The 18,147-nt window shown below is 35.7% G+C and overlaps 1 protein-coding gene across 1 annotated transcript; it reads right to left on the bottom strand.

Annotated features, from left to right (window-relative positions):
* Positions 1-16,535: 16,535 nt before the first annotated feature.
* On the bottom strand, positions 16,536-17,911 carry LOC133842656 (uncharacterized). Its single transcript, XM_062275852.1, has 3 exons — positions 17,539-17,911; positions 16,901-17,454; positions 16,536-16,785 (listed from the first exon to the last, which is right to left on the bottom strand). Exons 1-3 carry the CDS (start codon positions 17,764-17,766, stop codon positions 16,695-16,697), a joined length of 873 nt encoding a protein of 290 aa, XP_062131836.1. The 5' UTR covers positions 17,767-17,911; the 3' UTR covers positions 16,536-16,694.
* Positions 17,912-18,147: the final 236 nt, after the last annotated feature.

Below are 18,147 nucleotides of genomic sequence, written 5' to 3'. Positions count from 1 at the left end.
ATACTTAAATACAGTAAACCCAACTACAGTACAAGTTTTGCAAATAAATATGCCAGGCATAAAGCTCTCTCCGAAATTGTTGGCAAATAGTTGGGGAAACATATTGTGCATATGACATGCAACAGGCCCTGTTGCAACATGAAAGTCAGAAGTTGCAATGCCAGTGCTGTGCGTTTAAATTCAAATGTCGAGTCGGATATACGAGCCTAAGATACACACGCAAACTTTTAAATGGGCTTCTGAGCAATTTTCCAAGTGGGTTGTCGGATGGGCGGCGGAGGTGTGGCTGGAGGCATGCAACAACCGCAAAGTGCACACCTACAAAATGACAGAATGGTGGTATGACATTAATGCCAGTTAACCCCAAACGTTGTCCTCGTCGTCCTCATCGTCGTCGTCAGCTGCAGCAATGGCTTTGGCTTTTTTGGCAGAACTCCGCTCTCTCGAATCCTGCAACCCGCTTCGTCTGCCCCTCCCTTCGTCGTTGTCTCTTCCTGCTGCCTGACACTCACGCACATGAATGCTAATGGCACAGCAGGCGGCAGGCCGAGTCAGCGGCAGCGGCAGCGGCGGCAGCAGAGAACGAGCCTGATGTTGAGGCAGACACACTGACAGGCAGCACGCAGAAATGCACAACCGCAGCGCAAACCACAAATGCCATCCAATGTCCCTACTATGTCACCAAGCACCCAAAAATGGCCACCCCCTCGCACAGTCACCTCGCATTGACTTCTTGCAATTCTCACGAAATTAACTTTAAATAGTTTACACTACGTTATAAATGCTATCGAATTTCCTCTTTATAATGTTAAGTGCTGAATTGAGTCGCATCCGAAATAGGAATATATCCTTATTTTTGTACATAAAAAACATTCTCGTCCGTGTAGATACTAATATATCATAATTAACATAGAGATTTAATATACATTATTTAGTATTAAGTAAACTACACTAAACATACAATATTGTAAAATAATAAAGGTATTGAATCATGTGTTTCTAAATTGACAATGTACCCATAGGAAATTATAGTAATTTTGAAAACTTCATTTGAAAAATATAAATACAAATTTGGACGGTATTTAATAAAGGTACAGGTTAATTTGGCCTTGTCTTTTATTCATATTAAATTTAAGAAAAATATCGTGAGTAACAAGTAGAAAACCTTAACATATTTACAAAAACATTTGTCGAAAATTATTATTTAATCAAAATGTACTTATTTCTTTTTTTCTAATTTCAACTAAATTTTCAAACAGTCACGAACAATAATATTTACAATATACTTACAATTTTAATTATAATTAATAACTACAACAAAATATTATGATTAATGGCAGCGAGTGCTATGATCTTAAATTTCAATTCAGTTGTTTTATTTCTTTTGAATTACATTAAATAATAGAAAACAGTGAAAGCTCGATAAATAGCGATACACTATGATTTAAAAACTATGGATTAAATCCATTTTTAACAGACAAATACAAATTTATTTTGAATATGTGAATTATAGAAAAGAGGAGAGTGAAAAACAATCTAAATAAATGTTTAGTTTAGTTAATTATTTTTTGAAATGCAAATAACATTAAATTGCCCAAAAATATAAAAAATATTAAATGAAACATGTTAAATATTTTCATAATTAGGTTGCTGCAATCGGTGTCAATGTGCAGTGCAACAGCGTGTGGCAAGCTGCTTAATTCGTGCAAATAAAATGATTGTGCAACATATGTAGCCGGGTCGCTTGTGGGTCTATTATTCTGAGTACAACCGCAGTAAGTCCTTGCATATGGGGCGCACTTAGTCCTCAAGCAGCCTTTCCCCAACCCATCCCACTCCCTTCCGTTCCTTTCCTTTCCTATCCTCTTCACCACCAAGTGTGGCAGAATCGCCTTGCAATCTCTCCACGCTCAACTGCTGTTCGCCGCAAACTTGCAATGCAATTAAATTGTAATTTCACATTATTTAAGTGTTTCGCTATGCAACATTTGGGTTAGCATTGTATGGCATCTGGTTTTTGGGGTGTTCGACTTCCCTGGGGATCAATTGGTATCTCAACAATTAGTTTATTGCTAATGAGCATGTCGCGCATTTCTCATAAGGGTTTCAATATTATTTAGCTAGCAACTTAATTAAATGCATTAACCCAGAAAATCACTTTCAAGATGTACTTTGCTGTATTTTAAAGTACGAGAATTCTAAAACCATTAACATTGCAGTTTTAAAATGTATTATGTTTAAGTTATTTAGGCATAGGAATATTGTACTTTTCGATTGCCAATTTAAACATTATTTTATTATTAGAAATATATTGTTTTCTATTTTCACAATAGATTGGAAATAATTATACGACATTTAGTAATGATATCTTCATCCAAGCAAATAGTCAAAATGAATTCAATAAGATTGCCATCACATTAAAAGTCGTTTGAAAGGTCTTAACATTACTGGATCGACTGAGATTCTTAGAACATGATCACAATGTAATTTGCAATAAAATTGTAGGCTGCTAAATGACTGTTGAGTTATGAAGACACAAGGCAGAACCTCAATCGGTTTGCAGAGTATATTTAAGTAATTTATAATATAGAATGTTTTAGATGAATTATCTACAATATTTGTTCCTAATTGATGAGTATGCAGACTTACTTGCAGAATATTTACCCTTTTACATCACAAAAAGTAAATTCTTGTGAAAAAATAAGCTCAAATTTATAACCGATTAAAATTCTTAAATTCATACAAAAATAAGAGCTAAGGAAGAAGAACTAGATTACAGTAGGTTTTCCACTACAAAAATAGTTATAAAATAAGTTATCTTTTTTTAGTTTGATTTTCAACTCGCTTTGTTGACTGTACTGTATGGTATAAATTTAAATTTGAATCAATACTAAAGGACTCTGCAACTGCAGAGTAAATTTTTCCGGAATTTAGCTATAGAAATTTTCCAATCTAGTGCGTAAACTTATACCTGTGGAGCTATACAATCTACAGTCTGCAGATCTGCAAAAAAATGTCATTTCTGTTGGCTTGATGTGGTGTTTCGTTATCGCATAAAAAAGCGACGCATTCAAATCTGTTTTGGAAAGAATAGCTGCAAACTTCATGCAACGAAGTGGCATGTCCTACACAAGCAATTACAACAACAATGGCTTTTTTTGGGGGGCAAAATAAAAGTGCAACTCCAGTTTGTGGGTTTTCAATTTGCGCCAGGACAACATGAAACGCCCATGCCAAAGACATGGTTGAAAAAGTGGCCATAAACGTGCAATTCACATGCAAAGCACAAAAACTTTGAGACTCCTCCAATGTGAATGGTCGGAAGTGCTCCAGCATCCTGACTACGCTCCCAGAAAAGCCAAAAATATTCCACTGGCCAGTTGGGAGGTTGACTGGGTGGTTGGGTGGTCGGTCAGTGGGTTGGGTTTGTTTGGTTGCCTTGCCGGGAGCTGTGTCTTGTGGCTAACGTTGAATTTGCTTCACAATAAAAACACAAAACAATGACAGCTAACAAAACAGTTTAAGTCTATTTGGGGCCGGAAGTGCCGCTTATTACGCAGGATGTGGTTAACCGGAAATGAAACGAAGCAACCCAAGTGCGACGCCATTTCAACTCTTCTTTGTGCGTGCGTCTGTGTATGTCAGTGTACTTTTATTTGCGGCTGTGTGTAGGTAAGTGTGCGTGTATTTGTGCTGAAATTGAAGTGCATAGAAGACTAATTAAAAATGCGCTTTAAGCTTTCCGATCCTTGCATTCCGTATTGGAATGTTCTTTGACGCAATTGAAACCTTTCAAACACTTGCCAACAGGATTCAAGCTGCAAAGAAATGCTGCTGAGCACTGAGAAATCGAAACTGACTTGAAAATTGCAGAGCAGTGTAATCAGTGTAATGTCATGCCCTGGTTGCATCAGCAGCACACAAACATCAACACAACAACATTGGCTATTGGCCATTGGACAACGTTGAAATCAAATTACAAGATGCTTTGCCATTTGCGCCATCCACTCAATCGTTGAGCGCCTTGCCTCTTGCCATCCCTCTTCGACTGACCTTAATTTCAATGCGTCTGCAATTTATGCGGCATTGCAGGCAGCTAATCATGCTAATAAACACCAAGCTGCAATTGGCCAGCTCGCAACTGCTAACTGGCAACTGGTAACAGGCAAACCGGCAACAGCCACAAAAAGTATTGCATACTTACGGGCAACGAGTATTGACTTTTTTTTCGGCATTCCAACAAATGAGCTTCCAACCATGGCAATTGCTACAGCTGAGCACTTACTGTAAATCATGGCAAATTTGCTTTGATTATGCACTTGGCAGTCAATTGTGGGCCTCGCCATTCTCATTTGAATGCCAATTAAAGTGGACCATTAAAATGAGGCGAAAATTAAACGATACACTAGCGGCGCGAACAGTTTTTTTACTCTATTTTGTATGGAAATTACATAGCCGGTACATTTTGATTGAATATAAAACTTGGTAGCCCTATACATAACTGATAAAGCGCATCTATAAGTACCATAAATCATTGTTATGTTCTTCATGGTTAGATAGGTTTCAAGTGATATCTTAAAACTATATTTTATATGTATTTATGTATTAAAGAGTTGCGTAAAAAGTTTTAACCGTTTAAGCTGTTCATTGCTCAATTAGTGACTAATTGAGTAAGTCAGTAAATTTAATTTTATAAATATATTTTCGATTTAAGTTCCTTTGAAATAGATTTTAAAAAGAATTTACATTTACATAAAGGTATTAATTCATTCAATTATACACAATCAATTTCATTATTTATTGTAAGCAGTAAAAATTTTAAATACCTTTTAAATTTAAACTTCAACCTGAAAGCCTGGAATTTCATTCAATCAAAGAGTAATAGAGAGAGTCAGGACAACTAATTTATACTAAGTTGGAATATAAAATAATTTATTGCGTAGAAATTGTCTTGTGTGTAATATTACAATTATATTGTTTATTTATGTGTGTATAATATTATTATTATAATTTTATATTCCAAGTCTATTTATTACAAGATTTTTTAATGGGATAACTTTAATTTTAAATTATAATAAAGTTTACTAAAAAATAATTTTCTTGAATTGCTTAAGTTGTACTTGCATATTACAAATCTTAAATTGCTTTTGTATTTCATATTCATATTCATATACTCTGCTTACTTTTTTTTGTTAGATTTCTTATATAATATACATTTTCAACAGCAATATTTGAAACATATAATAATTTAAGTTTTACCAAAATGTTGATTGCAATTTTCTAAAAAAAATACATGTTCAAATAATTCAGGCAAAAAAATGACAACAGATTTTCTAGTATATTAAAAATGGCCTCACGTAAAAAGTTCAACCTGCGAATTCCCCAACCCAACTATATACTAAGTATGATTTGCAATTGTCAGAGCAGCAGCGCCAGCTGTCACAGAGTTTTGCGAAATTTCACAACACTGCAAATTGCATGAGCTGATAAATTCTCATATGAATAGCACGACATTTCTATGGATCTATGCACTTCAAGCCGAAGCTGAGACTGTCAGCAAGCAGAGGCCAAGAAGGTGACAGAAGTCGAATGGCAAGGGATGTCAAGAGCCAAGCGTTTGCCGTCTCATCATTTCAGTTGTCACATTAAAAATGCATAAATGTTGCTTAAATGCAATCCAAGAAATGCAACTTGCAAAAATAGACTGCTTCTGCTTTGCCTCAAAATTCTCTCCTCCGTTCTCCATCCACAATCCAAGCGAACTCCAATCAATGTGGGCGGCGGCGTAGCTGGCAAAGGACATACAATTTGTATCCTGAATGTGTCTGACGCTTCGCATTTTGTGGGCGAGGCAGATGCCTCCAATCTGTGAGAGAGATACGTTAGACATGCCCCTGGGCGGACCATGTCTTTACCTTGTCTGAAGCTGTCCTATGAAACTACCGGCAGGACAAGGACTAAGGAGCGCCCACCCCCTGCCAGTGTCACAGCCAGTATCTCTGCTTCGTCCTGTGCCTGTGTCTGTGCCTTAGAGTTTGCTGATTGTCGTACTGTTGATCTGTGTTTTCACTTAGATATTGGCCCGGGGCGCAGGGTACTCCGGCTATACGGCTGTACGTGTGGTCGCATCGATACAGGAAGTTTGTTTGTGGCCATGTTGCCAGATAAGAACGTATGCTATGTGGATTGCCTATGCTCGGCTCGAGTGTGGCAACGATGCTAGCAAAATTGAACAAGCTCAGGCAGGCAGACAAGCTGGCAGGCAGACCAAGCACTTCGATTGCTTTAAATTGAATTTTCTATTTACCTTAACTTTGATATGCACTCGGTTGAGAGCTCTAGTTTTATTCTTTATGGCATTTCTTTCTGTTTCATTTGCACACTACGAGCTTCAATGAAGGTGCAAGTCTCGTTCGGTGTGTCGTCAAGGTTCACTTGCACTTGCTGCAAATTGGTATGACGATGCAATTTATGAGGTGTTTCAAGCAATTGATGATGCGTTTGCCAATGTGGTGATGAAATTCCTGGAATTCCTGGAATTGTGGTATTAACACATTTACAAGTTCCACAATCTCTTAAAGTGTATATGTATATATGTATAGTGAATAAAATCTTATTAAATGTATTTCTACTATCCGACAAAATGTTATTTTATTTGTTAATTTAATGGCATTTAAATTAAGAGTGCATTGAGAAAAACGCGGGTCTTAATTGCTTACGGCGGACATTCTGGTATATTTGTTTACAATATACCAAATATATCCTCATCGATTTGCTTTCATTAAAAATGGGTAGCGGGTATCTCACAGTCGAGCACACTCGACTGTAGCTTTAATACTTGTTTATTGTGAATACATGAAACTGCGCAAGATCGTTAATAGTAAGTCCCAAATTAGTTTTAAAATTAATAATAATAGAAAAAAAATATTTGAGAATTCACAAATTTGTTTGCGTATTATTTATGATTTTAACAGATTTACGAATTTTTGTTAAATAAGTATTTTTTTTAATATTTCTCTATCATTTAAAGCACAGAGCAAATTGGCTTTAGATTTGGGCCACGTCCCATTGTTTTGGTTTCCTAAAAATTAGGTTACGATCAGATAAAAATATTTATATGGCAAGAAATGGCGGCAGCAGTCGGGTCTTAGTTGCTTTAGTCAATATATATATTAAATGTAGTAGTATATCAATATACCACAAAAAGATGGTATATTTTTGTACTTTTGTAAAATAATTATGTTTTGCTCCTATTAAAAATGGGTAGCGGATATCTACAATCGAACACACTTGACTGTAGCTTTCTTACTTGTTAATCATACATTTTAGGGGCTGAGAATAATTTAAAAATTTGCGGCTACAGACTTTAAATACTTAAAAAATGTGATTTAATATTGAATTGAGAGATTTGATGGCATTTCGACTTATATTATTACGTCCTTGCCCATACCAATGGTAATCGGTTGCGTAGAATTTCGATCAATAAACAAAGAAAAGCACAGAGCACAGCGAAACCATAGACCTTAAATAATATATCGAAGTCTCTAAGGACTATGATAGCAAATGGCAAATCGCCATCTCGAGGTGCCGTATAGTTGCCGGTTTGAAATAAATACATATTTGTACGTGCCAGCCACTTTCTTTGAAATCCATAGCGCAATGATTGCAAATAGAATTGAAAGAAAGGCTTCTTGAATGGGGAGTTATATTGAATTGGTATTCCCAAAAAATATGAAGGAGTGCAGAGCTGTGATCCATCTACGACTCGAAAGGGAGGACGCAGTAATAAATGCTGCCTCAGTTTAAGAATGTTGCTGTACGACTTTGTGGCAAGATATGCATAGCTTGTGTTGAGTTTTTCCCGATGCTCCAATAATACAGCTCTATCGACAATGACAAATCGATCTTTAAGCTCAGCTGGTAAGAGACCCGTGTCGAAATACATCTTATTCTCTGTCTCTGTGATCATGATGTGATAAGGCGACGCCAGAAAATCATCAATTGATTCGATTTGTGGCCCCAGCTGTTGTACACTAAAGGATGCTGACATTAGAGCGCTTCGCATGCTGCGCAGTATCAAGACGCTCATCATCATTGAAACGTGAACGATTTTATAAGCTCTTGGCAAACTTTTAAAGCTACTGGTGCTCAATGGTTGCAAATAATATATGCATATGCCCAGATACAATCCTTTGGCGCCTTGACGTGCGTATAACCACCAGCCCACTGTGACCAAAGCCACTATGAGAAGAAAGCAATAACTAGTCCAAGTAGTACTTCGAAAGTATCTTCTCAATGCGGAGTCTCTATTCCAGGGAACCATTAAGCAAGTATTGGTCAACACATTTGAATGAACAACAGTTGTCTTATTCGCATTTATGTCCATAGTCGAAATCAGATGAGCTCCGAAATCGATCTCGTTTCGGGCTGCCGCAAGTAGCGTATGATTGTAGTAATTGCCTCTATCCACATTGGGCAAAGATTCGAACTTCGAACTTCCATTGATGTGCTTAATGTAGCTGCTTATAAGCAGTCCAGTAACGCCCCTTAGCTGTCCATCAGGCATCTGCAAAGGACAGAAAATCTTGTATTAATATGACCTTGCCTTAAAAAAAAATTCCGGGGGCAAATATATTATAAGACAATTATGACTTGTTAGTTTCCTTTTGAAATATAATTGTTTAATAGACTTAAGATGGTTTTTGTGATTTTAGTTCTTAGAGAATATCATTCGTAAGCTCAGAAGCTTTATTTTAAGTGGTGCGGTCTATTGTATATTTAAATTCTGCGGGATCATTTTATTAAAAATATTGGTTATTTTTTCGGCTAATGTTCCTTTGATATATTATTATACATTTTTCGTTTTCATACTTTCACATATTCCAAATTAATTTCATTTTTGAATTTCTTAAGTTATTTCTTTTTCTATTGTACTCACCAAGTAAGTCGCAGGTGGATCTTGAAAAATTGGAAAGCGAAACTCGTATCCCTTCACATCATGTGTGGTAAAAATTGGCCATTCATAATCAACGCCAAATCTGGTCACATTGATTACTCTTACTGTAGGAAAGGGCGTATAAGTTAAGAGTTGATTATGCACTTGATTAGTTTCAAGACTTTTTGTCGTTTGAAAAGTCACAGCAACATTAATGAAATTATGCTTCCAGCACCAAGTAAAAAACTTCTGTAATTGTTGCTTCGTTGGCGATTGATGTTTCATAATAAATAAAATATACACTTCGTGCCGTCTTTGGAGAGTTTCCTGAAGCACCTCAAGCATTGGCAGCAGCTTCGTTGAATAGTGTTCGATGGTGGCCAGGACCAAAGTCTTGTGGGTAATTATACGCCAAAACGTCGCATTTCTTCTCAAACTCCAGACAATGATGGGCAATTCCAATTGTTGAACTATCTGACGTTCTATACAGCCATTAACAAGATGATGTTCTGGCAGCAACTCCGATTTCCGATTGGTTGCATAAGTGATGAGCGTTTCAAATCTATGCTTAGCAACTAGTTGCTTTGCGAATTCAATTACAAATTCGGCATCATAATAATCCGAGTTCCTGGTTGAAATTATTGTCGATAAGCCATTGACTGGCAAAGCAAAGCATATAAGCAGCAAGTGAAACCGATTTGTTGAACCGAACATCACGTTATTAATACAAAACTGACTGCTAACTGCATTTGAAGGCACACATTTATATTATAGTTTCTTCTTGAAATATCGAAAGTCATGTCACTTAAAGACGTTCATAAAATATTCCGATATGGCTAATTATGTGTTTTTGATTCTAATCAATGAACTTGATCCACTTCCAATGCTCATTAGAACAAATTTGTATTTAGCTGAGCTACTCGAATCATTGATTCTAATCAAGGAACTTGTAACACTTCCAATGCTCAACACTCATTAGAACAAATTTGTATTCACCTCAGTTACGCAAAACATTGTTTCAGTCGGCTTAGACAAATGCAGATACATTGCAAGAATTATTGCTTGAATTTTAATTCGAAAGTATATCACAAAATAAATCTAAAATAGATTAACAAATTCTAATAGAAAAGAAATAGTGTTATAAATAAATGAAATATAAATTAAGTATATAATAAAAGCTCCTAAATATTAACTGAAAAGTATTACAAATTTCATTTTCATTACGAAAAAAAATAAACATTTACTCAATAAGTTTCAAAACAACACTAGTAAATTGTATAAACAAATGAAGTTTTAAATTTAAGTATAATTTGTATAAATGATGTACAAATCAAAAGTATATAGATTTTGACAAAAATAAGTAATTAATATTGTGTGCTAATTAAACAATGAAATATTTGTATAAGTTTCGTTTAAAAAAGTAATGGTGCTTATGTATATGCATAAGTGTATATATTTCATATATATGTTAAAATAAAATTTTGTGATTTTATGTACATCATAATTATTGGCACCGCTTTCTCGATAGTTTAAACAATAACGTAAACATATAAAAACACTTATTAAACTGTTCACTTTATAGACACTTTTAAATTTCAAATTTGCTTTTTAATTTAATTAATTGCCGTGCTGATATGACTCAAAAGTTAGATTCGATTTTTATTCGTTCAGCGAAAAAATTGACAGAAATGCACTCTTTCAATATTTACACTTGCTCGAGTGAACTCAACCGCAATTGTTCGTTTATGTTAGCCCTAATATGATTGATGCTCCAACAAAAAAAAAGAGAGAAGAGAATTTTGATGGATGTTTATTTGGATTCATATGACCTACACATGCTGGCACACAGATAATTTAAAAGTTTTGCCGTTCACATAATATGTATTATTAATAAGAAATGACAGTTTGGATGGAATTTAAAAAAAAAAAACATATTACTCGAAGTTGGCAACTTTAAAATTGCTTCATCGAAAAGTTGAGCGTTGCACAAATGTTTTGTCAAGATAAAGGACTAGAATGGAGGCGAAACGCTACATAAATTGTGTTTATTCTGAGAAGCTGGGAAACTGTAGCATACTTCTGTGCGCAGTTTTTAAGGTGACAGCAACACCTTGCCACTCCACCTGCACCTGCACCTCACCCCCATGTCTCACAGGTTACGGGGCTCACTCGTTTTACCTACTTCTTACACAGGCCACGCACATTTCATTAAAGCACAATGAAGACATTTCGAACGGAATGTGTATGTGTGTGTGTGCTTTGAGTGTGTAAGGGGCTGCGTCTTCAAGAGGTCTTGAAAAATATTTGCAATACTGTAACATTTCCCCACTGGCATGGCATTTAGAGGCAAAGGTTTTGGTATGCGCCGCCATAAAAAACAATAAATAATATTTATGTGCTCTTTGATAAGGCGGCACTTTTCGTAATACAAACATATGAGCGTGCATTTTCGAGTATGAGCATTTTTTAATACCTTAGAGAGGTCGAAAAGGGTGTATGGAATATTTGCTTAAACTTTTCAGTTTCGGTAAAATCAATTTTCTCAAAATGATATTATAAATCCAACTCTTAATTAATAGCTTAAAGCGTTCACTATAGGGTATTTGGTAGTCGAGCATATACTGATTTCTTGTTTATTCCATTTATGTAACACATCTAATCGCTGGCATTTGCGGCATTTTGGGAACTTTTTAAAAGAACTCTTGCATATTGGGGTGAGTGCAAATTTCCTTTTGACAAACGCTGCATAGTTGGCTATAAGTGTGGCGCATAATTAATGCAATACGCACACATACACACCCTTGAATTGACACACACACACACACAGTCGGTGTCATATAAAGACTCCCCTCGTTGCTCGCTCAACATTTTAAGCACCTGCGACACATAAAATGAAGTCATATGAGAGGCTGCTGTATGTGAATCCTTCTGTTTGTGTGACTACCTGATAAATACGAGTAAACAGAAGCACACATACACACACATACATACTCGCAAACACACACACACTTAATCTCTGACACTTGTTTATTTTAATAATGTTAACCTAATTAAGTGATTAATATGCAAAATGTGCGCAGAGATTAAAACGCTCTGCGGCATCGTGTTTAATTTTACATTACGAGCATTTTCGCGTTTGCTGCTATGTCAGTTCTGGAATTTAAGGCTTAGCTCTATTTACATACATACATAAAATAAAACAGCGAGTGTGAGCTTCGATTACCTTTTGTACACATCACAAAAATCAGCTTTAGGGAATGCCAGTTATATTATTTCATATTGTTTTTCTCTAATATATTGAAATCTTAGCAACCACATTAAGCAGTGATTCTTTTTGAATTTGATGTTGTTTTCAATTTGTCTCTTAAGCAGAATTTTTATTCTTAGGCTAACAAAATGTATATTACAATATCCAAGTTGTTTTTATATTTAATGATTTCATTAAATATGAAAGATATGAAGAATTTCTTAATTTATTATTTTAATAAGCAAATTAAGACTTCATTTTAAAAAGAATAGAAATTAAATTATGTCTTTTTAGACTTAGGATTGATGACATGTATATAAAATAGAGTAGAGATCATCACAGTAATCGTCTATAAACACTATTAATCATATTCTTAAATATCATTTTAAAATGTTTCATTACAAATAAACCTTATATTCTATAAAAAATCTGATAACAAGTTTAATTTTGTTAATAACTATTATTTTATAGTAAATTCTAAGTTCTTTAAGAAATTCTTCTTTTATGGGCAAAAATGCCTTCCTACGGGTCGTAGTTGTTTTAGCTCACAATCTGTTATATTTTATATAAATATAAAAAGTATATAAAACTATTTATTTATTGCTTAATTTTGTTATTTGACTTTAAGAACGAGTTAATATTAAACATTGCGAATAATGTATTCTAAAATGATGTATTCTTGCTTTCCAATTGTGATTTGACTTCATTGATGGCCCGAATCAAGTTAATTAATCAGCATCAAAAGCTATAGCACTTGACAGTTTTGGGTGAGATGTTGCAAAATGTAATTAAGAAATGAATTCAGCTCACTATGCACTAATTTTATGGGATTAAAGGCTTAAAATGGTCATCTATTTGGGGTTCCGAGTGTGCTTGTGTATCAAAGTTGTCGCATCAATTAATTCCATTTTTAATCCGCTTCTTTTACACCTGTCACTCACTCAGTGCAATGTGACGAGTTTTCTTTTTTTCTTTGTGTTTGCAATCTTCTCGCACTTTCGTTCAGTCAATCGGAGCTTAGCACTAGGCTGAAAGCCCCATGGCAATTATTCAGGATGCAAGGAGTAAAACGCCTAAAAGTAGGCAATGCGAAAGCGTTTCTCTTTTTTTTATTGTTGTTTTGCATAAGCCTTTTTAGCACTAAAAGCTACTCAGCGTTTCAGTTACAGTTCTTCTCTTTTTACTGCGCCAAGCTAATTGATGAGCAGCAAATGGCGCGTGTATGAAGAAGGGATTAAAGAGAGAGAAAGAGAGAGAAGAAGAGAGAGTGAAGGAAAGTGGCAGTTGTCAGGCGGAAACTGCGAGCATTTCTCAAACACTTTGTGGCACAATTAAAGGTGCAGTTAAACGAAAGCTAAATGGCGGCCATTTACAAAAATCTTGCACAACAAAAGGAGGAAACTACTTTGGTTCGTGGTCCGTGTTCTTTGGTCCTTGGTCCTTGCGGCTGCATGGGCTTTAGAAATTAGTATTAATATTTTTGCGCTGAGTTAACACAATTTCAAGTTGGTTGCGCGAAAAATGCATATTTTCCGGTCAGCACCGAATTGTTGTTATTATTCTCCACGTCGCTGTAGTTAGCACCTGGATGTGTGTGCAAAAGTGTGAGTTTGAAAGAGAGGGTGTTGGAGGTAAAAGAAAGAGCCAGCTTTAGCACGTCTTGTGCTGAGGCAGCAATGCGTTGCGTTGCAGCTGCATTCGTGGCAAGTGCAGCTGCGCTGATAATAAATTCATGATGAAGTGCAATTTATACACTTCATATGCGTCCTTTTGCCCCCATCGTCCCTATCGTTGTCTCTGCTGGTTGCTCCCCTTCTGACCATCTTCTAACTTTTAGCCGTATCGTTGAGCATGTCCAGTCTTTCTGCTGAGCTCGGCACGAGCTAGCCCGAAAAATTCAAGTTTTTCCGCTTCCCAGCTTTCCCAGCGTGGCATTAAGCCTTGAAATGTTTGTGGCCAAAAACTAATTACAAATGCCGCCCACTGCTGCAACTACTTTTGTAACTTAAAAGCTAAAGAAAATCTTCGCGCTGCTGCAATTTCATTTCAAATTAATCTAATTTTTAGTGCATTTCTCCTCTAATGAGAAATGCTGATTTCGCATTCCAAATTTGACGCTGCACCCTGCATGCAAATCAGCTGCTCAACCTCCCCCCAACTACCCGTTTTATCATCCACTCATCCACTGCTCAGCTCTCCATTCCCCCATCCCAACATCCACGTCCATCATCTGAATATCCTTCGTCATGCAAATCATTTCCCTTGTTGGACCCTGTTGGCATATTTAGTGGCCACTGGCCAGGTGCATTTGGTAATGGACTTGCAATAGGCTTGCTTCGCATACATTAACCCGGCTAGCAGCGAGTGCTCAAGAGCAATGCCTCAGAGAAATTAGCTTTGAAACTTTAACAGAAATTCAATTTCCATTTATAAAGTGTTCGGAAAATTATATTTGACTCATGCAGTTTACTGCAGGCCCACAAAGCTAATGCTAATGATCTAAGCATCGATCTTGGAGACTTAAAGTGAGTGTTTTGGAAAGTCGTCTGCATTTAATATTAACATTTAAATTTAAGAGAAATTAAGTTTCCTTTCTTAAAGTGGACTGCAAAACCAAAAACCAATGCGCCAAATGTTCAATTCCAATTTTATTTAAACATTGCAAATATTGGTAAAAGTCGATTTAAGCATCTAGGAGACTTAAAGTCATGCATTTAATAATAACATTTCAATTGAACAGAAATTGTAGAAAATATTTAATAAATATTTTACTTTTGGTTCTTTGGTTGACAATTTGGCATATTTTGTACTATATGGTATCTTTTAAATGAATATCGATATACTACAAATAGCATTAGGTATATTTAGGAATTTCAGTATATGAATTTGGTATATTTTTAGAACAATGGATAGCGGAAATCTCACAGCACCTTTCTTATTTGTTAATATCGCATCTAACAAAAATAAATACATAGTTCAGATAGTTTTCTATTTTGCAATGATTGAACAATTGAATCTCTAAAATATTTTTGGAATTATATTTTAAAGCATTTTATATATTTATTTGTAGTTAAACCCATAAATTAGTAACTCTCAAATCACAGTGCAATCTCATATTTAATCACGTCAAATATGGGTCAATAATCGTTTCCATAAATATTGTATGAAATGATTTGCCAGCATTATTATACGAATCCCAAAATCTTCGCAGTAGTTTATATACATACTCGTATACTCGATATTTCATTATTTACTCATTGAATACACAGCCCGCATGTTGCATGACTAATTGCACGTTCAATTGTGGCACATGCATTCAGGTAAACAATAGACATAATTATTATTAAATATTTATTTCCACGTACCGATATTCACTTAAGGTGCCACAACAATTATGAATGCTATGATATATTGCTAATACTATCCAGCTTTATATTCAGTTTCAAATTCATTTGACAATAATTATTTTTATTTTGATCAAGCATATGTTATGCAATTGGTAAGACTAAATCCAAATAAAATCAGAATAAAAATGTTGTATTTTATTTTCATACAAAAATTAAAGCCCTTATGCTGCTTATGTTAAAGTTTCTCAAACAACTGCAGCTCTAAAAAAATATAACTACAATTTAAAGTTCAATTTTTATATTACGTTAGCTATACAAATTCCAATCACTCAGTTATTATTGTTTAGCATTCCAAATTGATAATGAACTGTAGTATTCATGAAGATACCGGAATGAACAAACTTTTATCTCCAAGGCACATCAAATATGATTTTAGAAATTGAAGAATTCAAATTTATTGTGAAGAACTGAGAAATACTGCTTCAAAAGGTTGCATAGCAAAGTAATTTTATAGCACGTTAATAAAATGTTGTGCTCTATGATTTTATTTAAAATTAAAAAACTTAGATGTCAAAAATAAATTTTCATAAAAAAAATATATTTAACAAATTAAAATAAAATGTAATTCAAACACAAACCAATTAAGAAAATAATAAAACTAGAAATACTCAAATGATGCAAGTTGCGGATTAACTTACTAAATGCGCAGATATAATTATTGATGTTCGCTTTTGACTTTATAATTGTCTACAAATATAAATTCCCAAGCCAAAAAATAAATAAAATGGTTTAAGAATTTAATTTATATTTCTTCTGATTCTGTAACAGTAAAACCTATTATTGCTTTAAACAATGATCTCAACTTTCATAAAAACTTTTATTATATTCTGTTTGATCTTTGTAATAGCTGTTTGCGAAAATTGGAATTTATGAATGGCTTTTAAATGCGAGTATCTATAATAAATAACAGCTAATTTTATGGCTGAAGATCAATTAACTAAGACCCCCCCAGAGAAATAGTCGAATGAAAAATTTTACACTTTATTCTTAAATTATAATAAAAATGTATAAATTGAATGCGCTTATCGGACAACTAGAATGTTTACGGGTGCCAATAATGAGTGTACTTAAAATTAAAAGTGCGTAATCATTGTCCAACATCTTTTTAGGGGGGAGACACCTGGAGACCATGGCCATGACCAGAGCGACGACTGCCGGCAAAGGGCAGCGACACCAACATGCTAAAGAGCTTTCTTCTGTTCAATAGAAGCGGGAGAATGGAAGAGATAGTTATAGGAGGAGAGCGAGAGAAAAGACAAGTGTGATAAGCTGATTATGAGCTTTTGATTGATTTTATTTCACAATGCTTACAAGATGGAACCAGAGCGTTTGGTGCGACACTTGCCCTGAGCATCGCGGAACTGATGAGCTCGACAGCGTGCCGAAGTGTGCTCCGTTGGACTCAGATTTGGACTCGCGGCACGTTGCACTTTCACCTTGAAAATGGGGGAGTCGTGACCTTGAGGTGGAGTGTACTCGATGTTCGATGAGCCCACTGTGGTTGTTATGGGCTCATCCTTTGACCTGGCATGCAACCAACTTGGCGACGGCAATGTGGATGAGCTGTCTGGGAGCGAGTCCATAATGATCAAATTGTTCGTCTTCGGCTTCTGTCGTTGTGTGGCTGCAATGTCTGCCAAGTGCTGTGCACTGTAGGCGCTGACATTGCCACTCACAGTTGTTGCCGCAGTTGTTGCTGCCGAAGTCTCTATTGCTGTTGTTGGCGTAGTCTTTGTTGCTGTCGTTGTTGGTGTTGTTGGTGTTGTTGTTGTTGTGGTACTGGCTTCGGTGGTAAACTTGATGGGCTTAATGGTCAGCGCACTATCGTCGTAGTAATAATCATCGTCCTCGGCATTATAGGAATCCTAATAAAGTTATTTTTAGCATTTGCCAACTAGTTGGTTTCACTTTTCAAACTCGTTCTCGTTGCCGTTCTCGTCTATACTTACATCGGCCAGTTCATTCTGATCCACCTCGATGATGGCCACATCCTTGATGCTCACGTGAATGTTGTATTTACCCGTCTGCCGCTGATCGTAAAGCACTCGACCCGCATCGTTGTCGTTGGCGTTGTCGACGTCCTCAGGCACCGGTTCCACATTGTTCAGCGGTTGCATTTGAACGTGCAGCACTTGCACCATAATCACCATCAACACCAAAGACTGTGCCAGCCACATTCTATGTACTCTTCACTTCTGCCTTCGAATCGAGATGGAGATGGAGATTGATGACACAAAACCAGTTCTTGCGATTCCCCAAAAGCAGCAGACACTTTAACGACAAGTTGTTGACTTGTTGACGACGCGCGACCAACTGATCTGACCACAACCTTTGAGGGCTCTTCTTAAAGGTTCTGGTTCTGCGAAAGCCCACCTTACTTAGCTACACCGAACATGTTTCTCATTTCTTCTCTTAACTGGGCGATTGCTGATGCTGCATATTTCACGATGATATGGAAATTTAATTGGCACTTCTTCTTCTTTTTCTTGACCACGCAAATTGCCACCAAAATACTTCTTTAAAGATATTTTTATATTATTATTCTTTATTTTAGCAAA

The sequence above is a fragment of the Drosophila sulfurigaster genome, chromosome 3 (assembly GCF_023558435.1).
Source record: "Drosophila sulfurigaster albostrigata strain 15112-1811.04 chromosome 3, ASM2355843v2, whole genome shotgun sequence".
NCBI classification, from domain to species: Eukaryota; Metazoa; Arthropoda; class Insecta; order Diptera; family Drosophilidae; genus Drosophila; species Drosophila sulfurigaster.
The sequence above is the reverse complement of the archived record's forward strand: the minus strand, read 5'-3'. Positions and strand labels throughout refer to the sequence as shown.

Bases quoted from the DNA above. Each gene is read 5' to 3' on its own strand.
- LOC133842656 (XM_062275852.1), bottom strand. From the start codon at position 17,766: ATGTGGCTGGCACAGTCTTTGGTGTTGATGGTGATTATGGTGCAAGTG. The intron at 17,455-17,538 runs GTAAGTATAGAC...TAACTTTATTAG, and splicing joins ATCAGAATGAACTGGCCGAT to GATTCCTATAATGCCGAGGA. The intron at 16,786-16,900 runs GTAAGCATTGTG...TCTATTGAACAG, and splicing joins AAACGCTCTGGTTCCATCTT to AAGAAAGCTCTTTAGCATGT.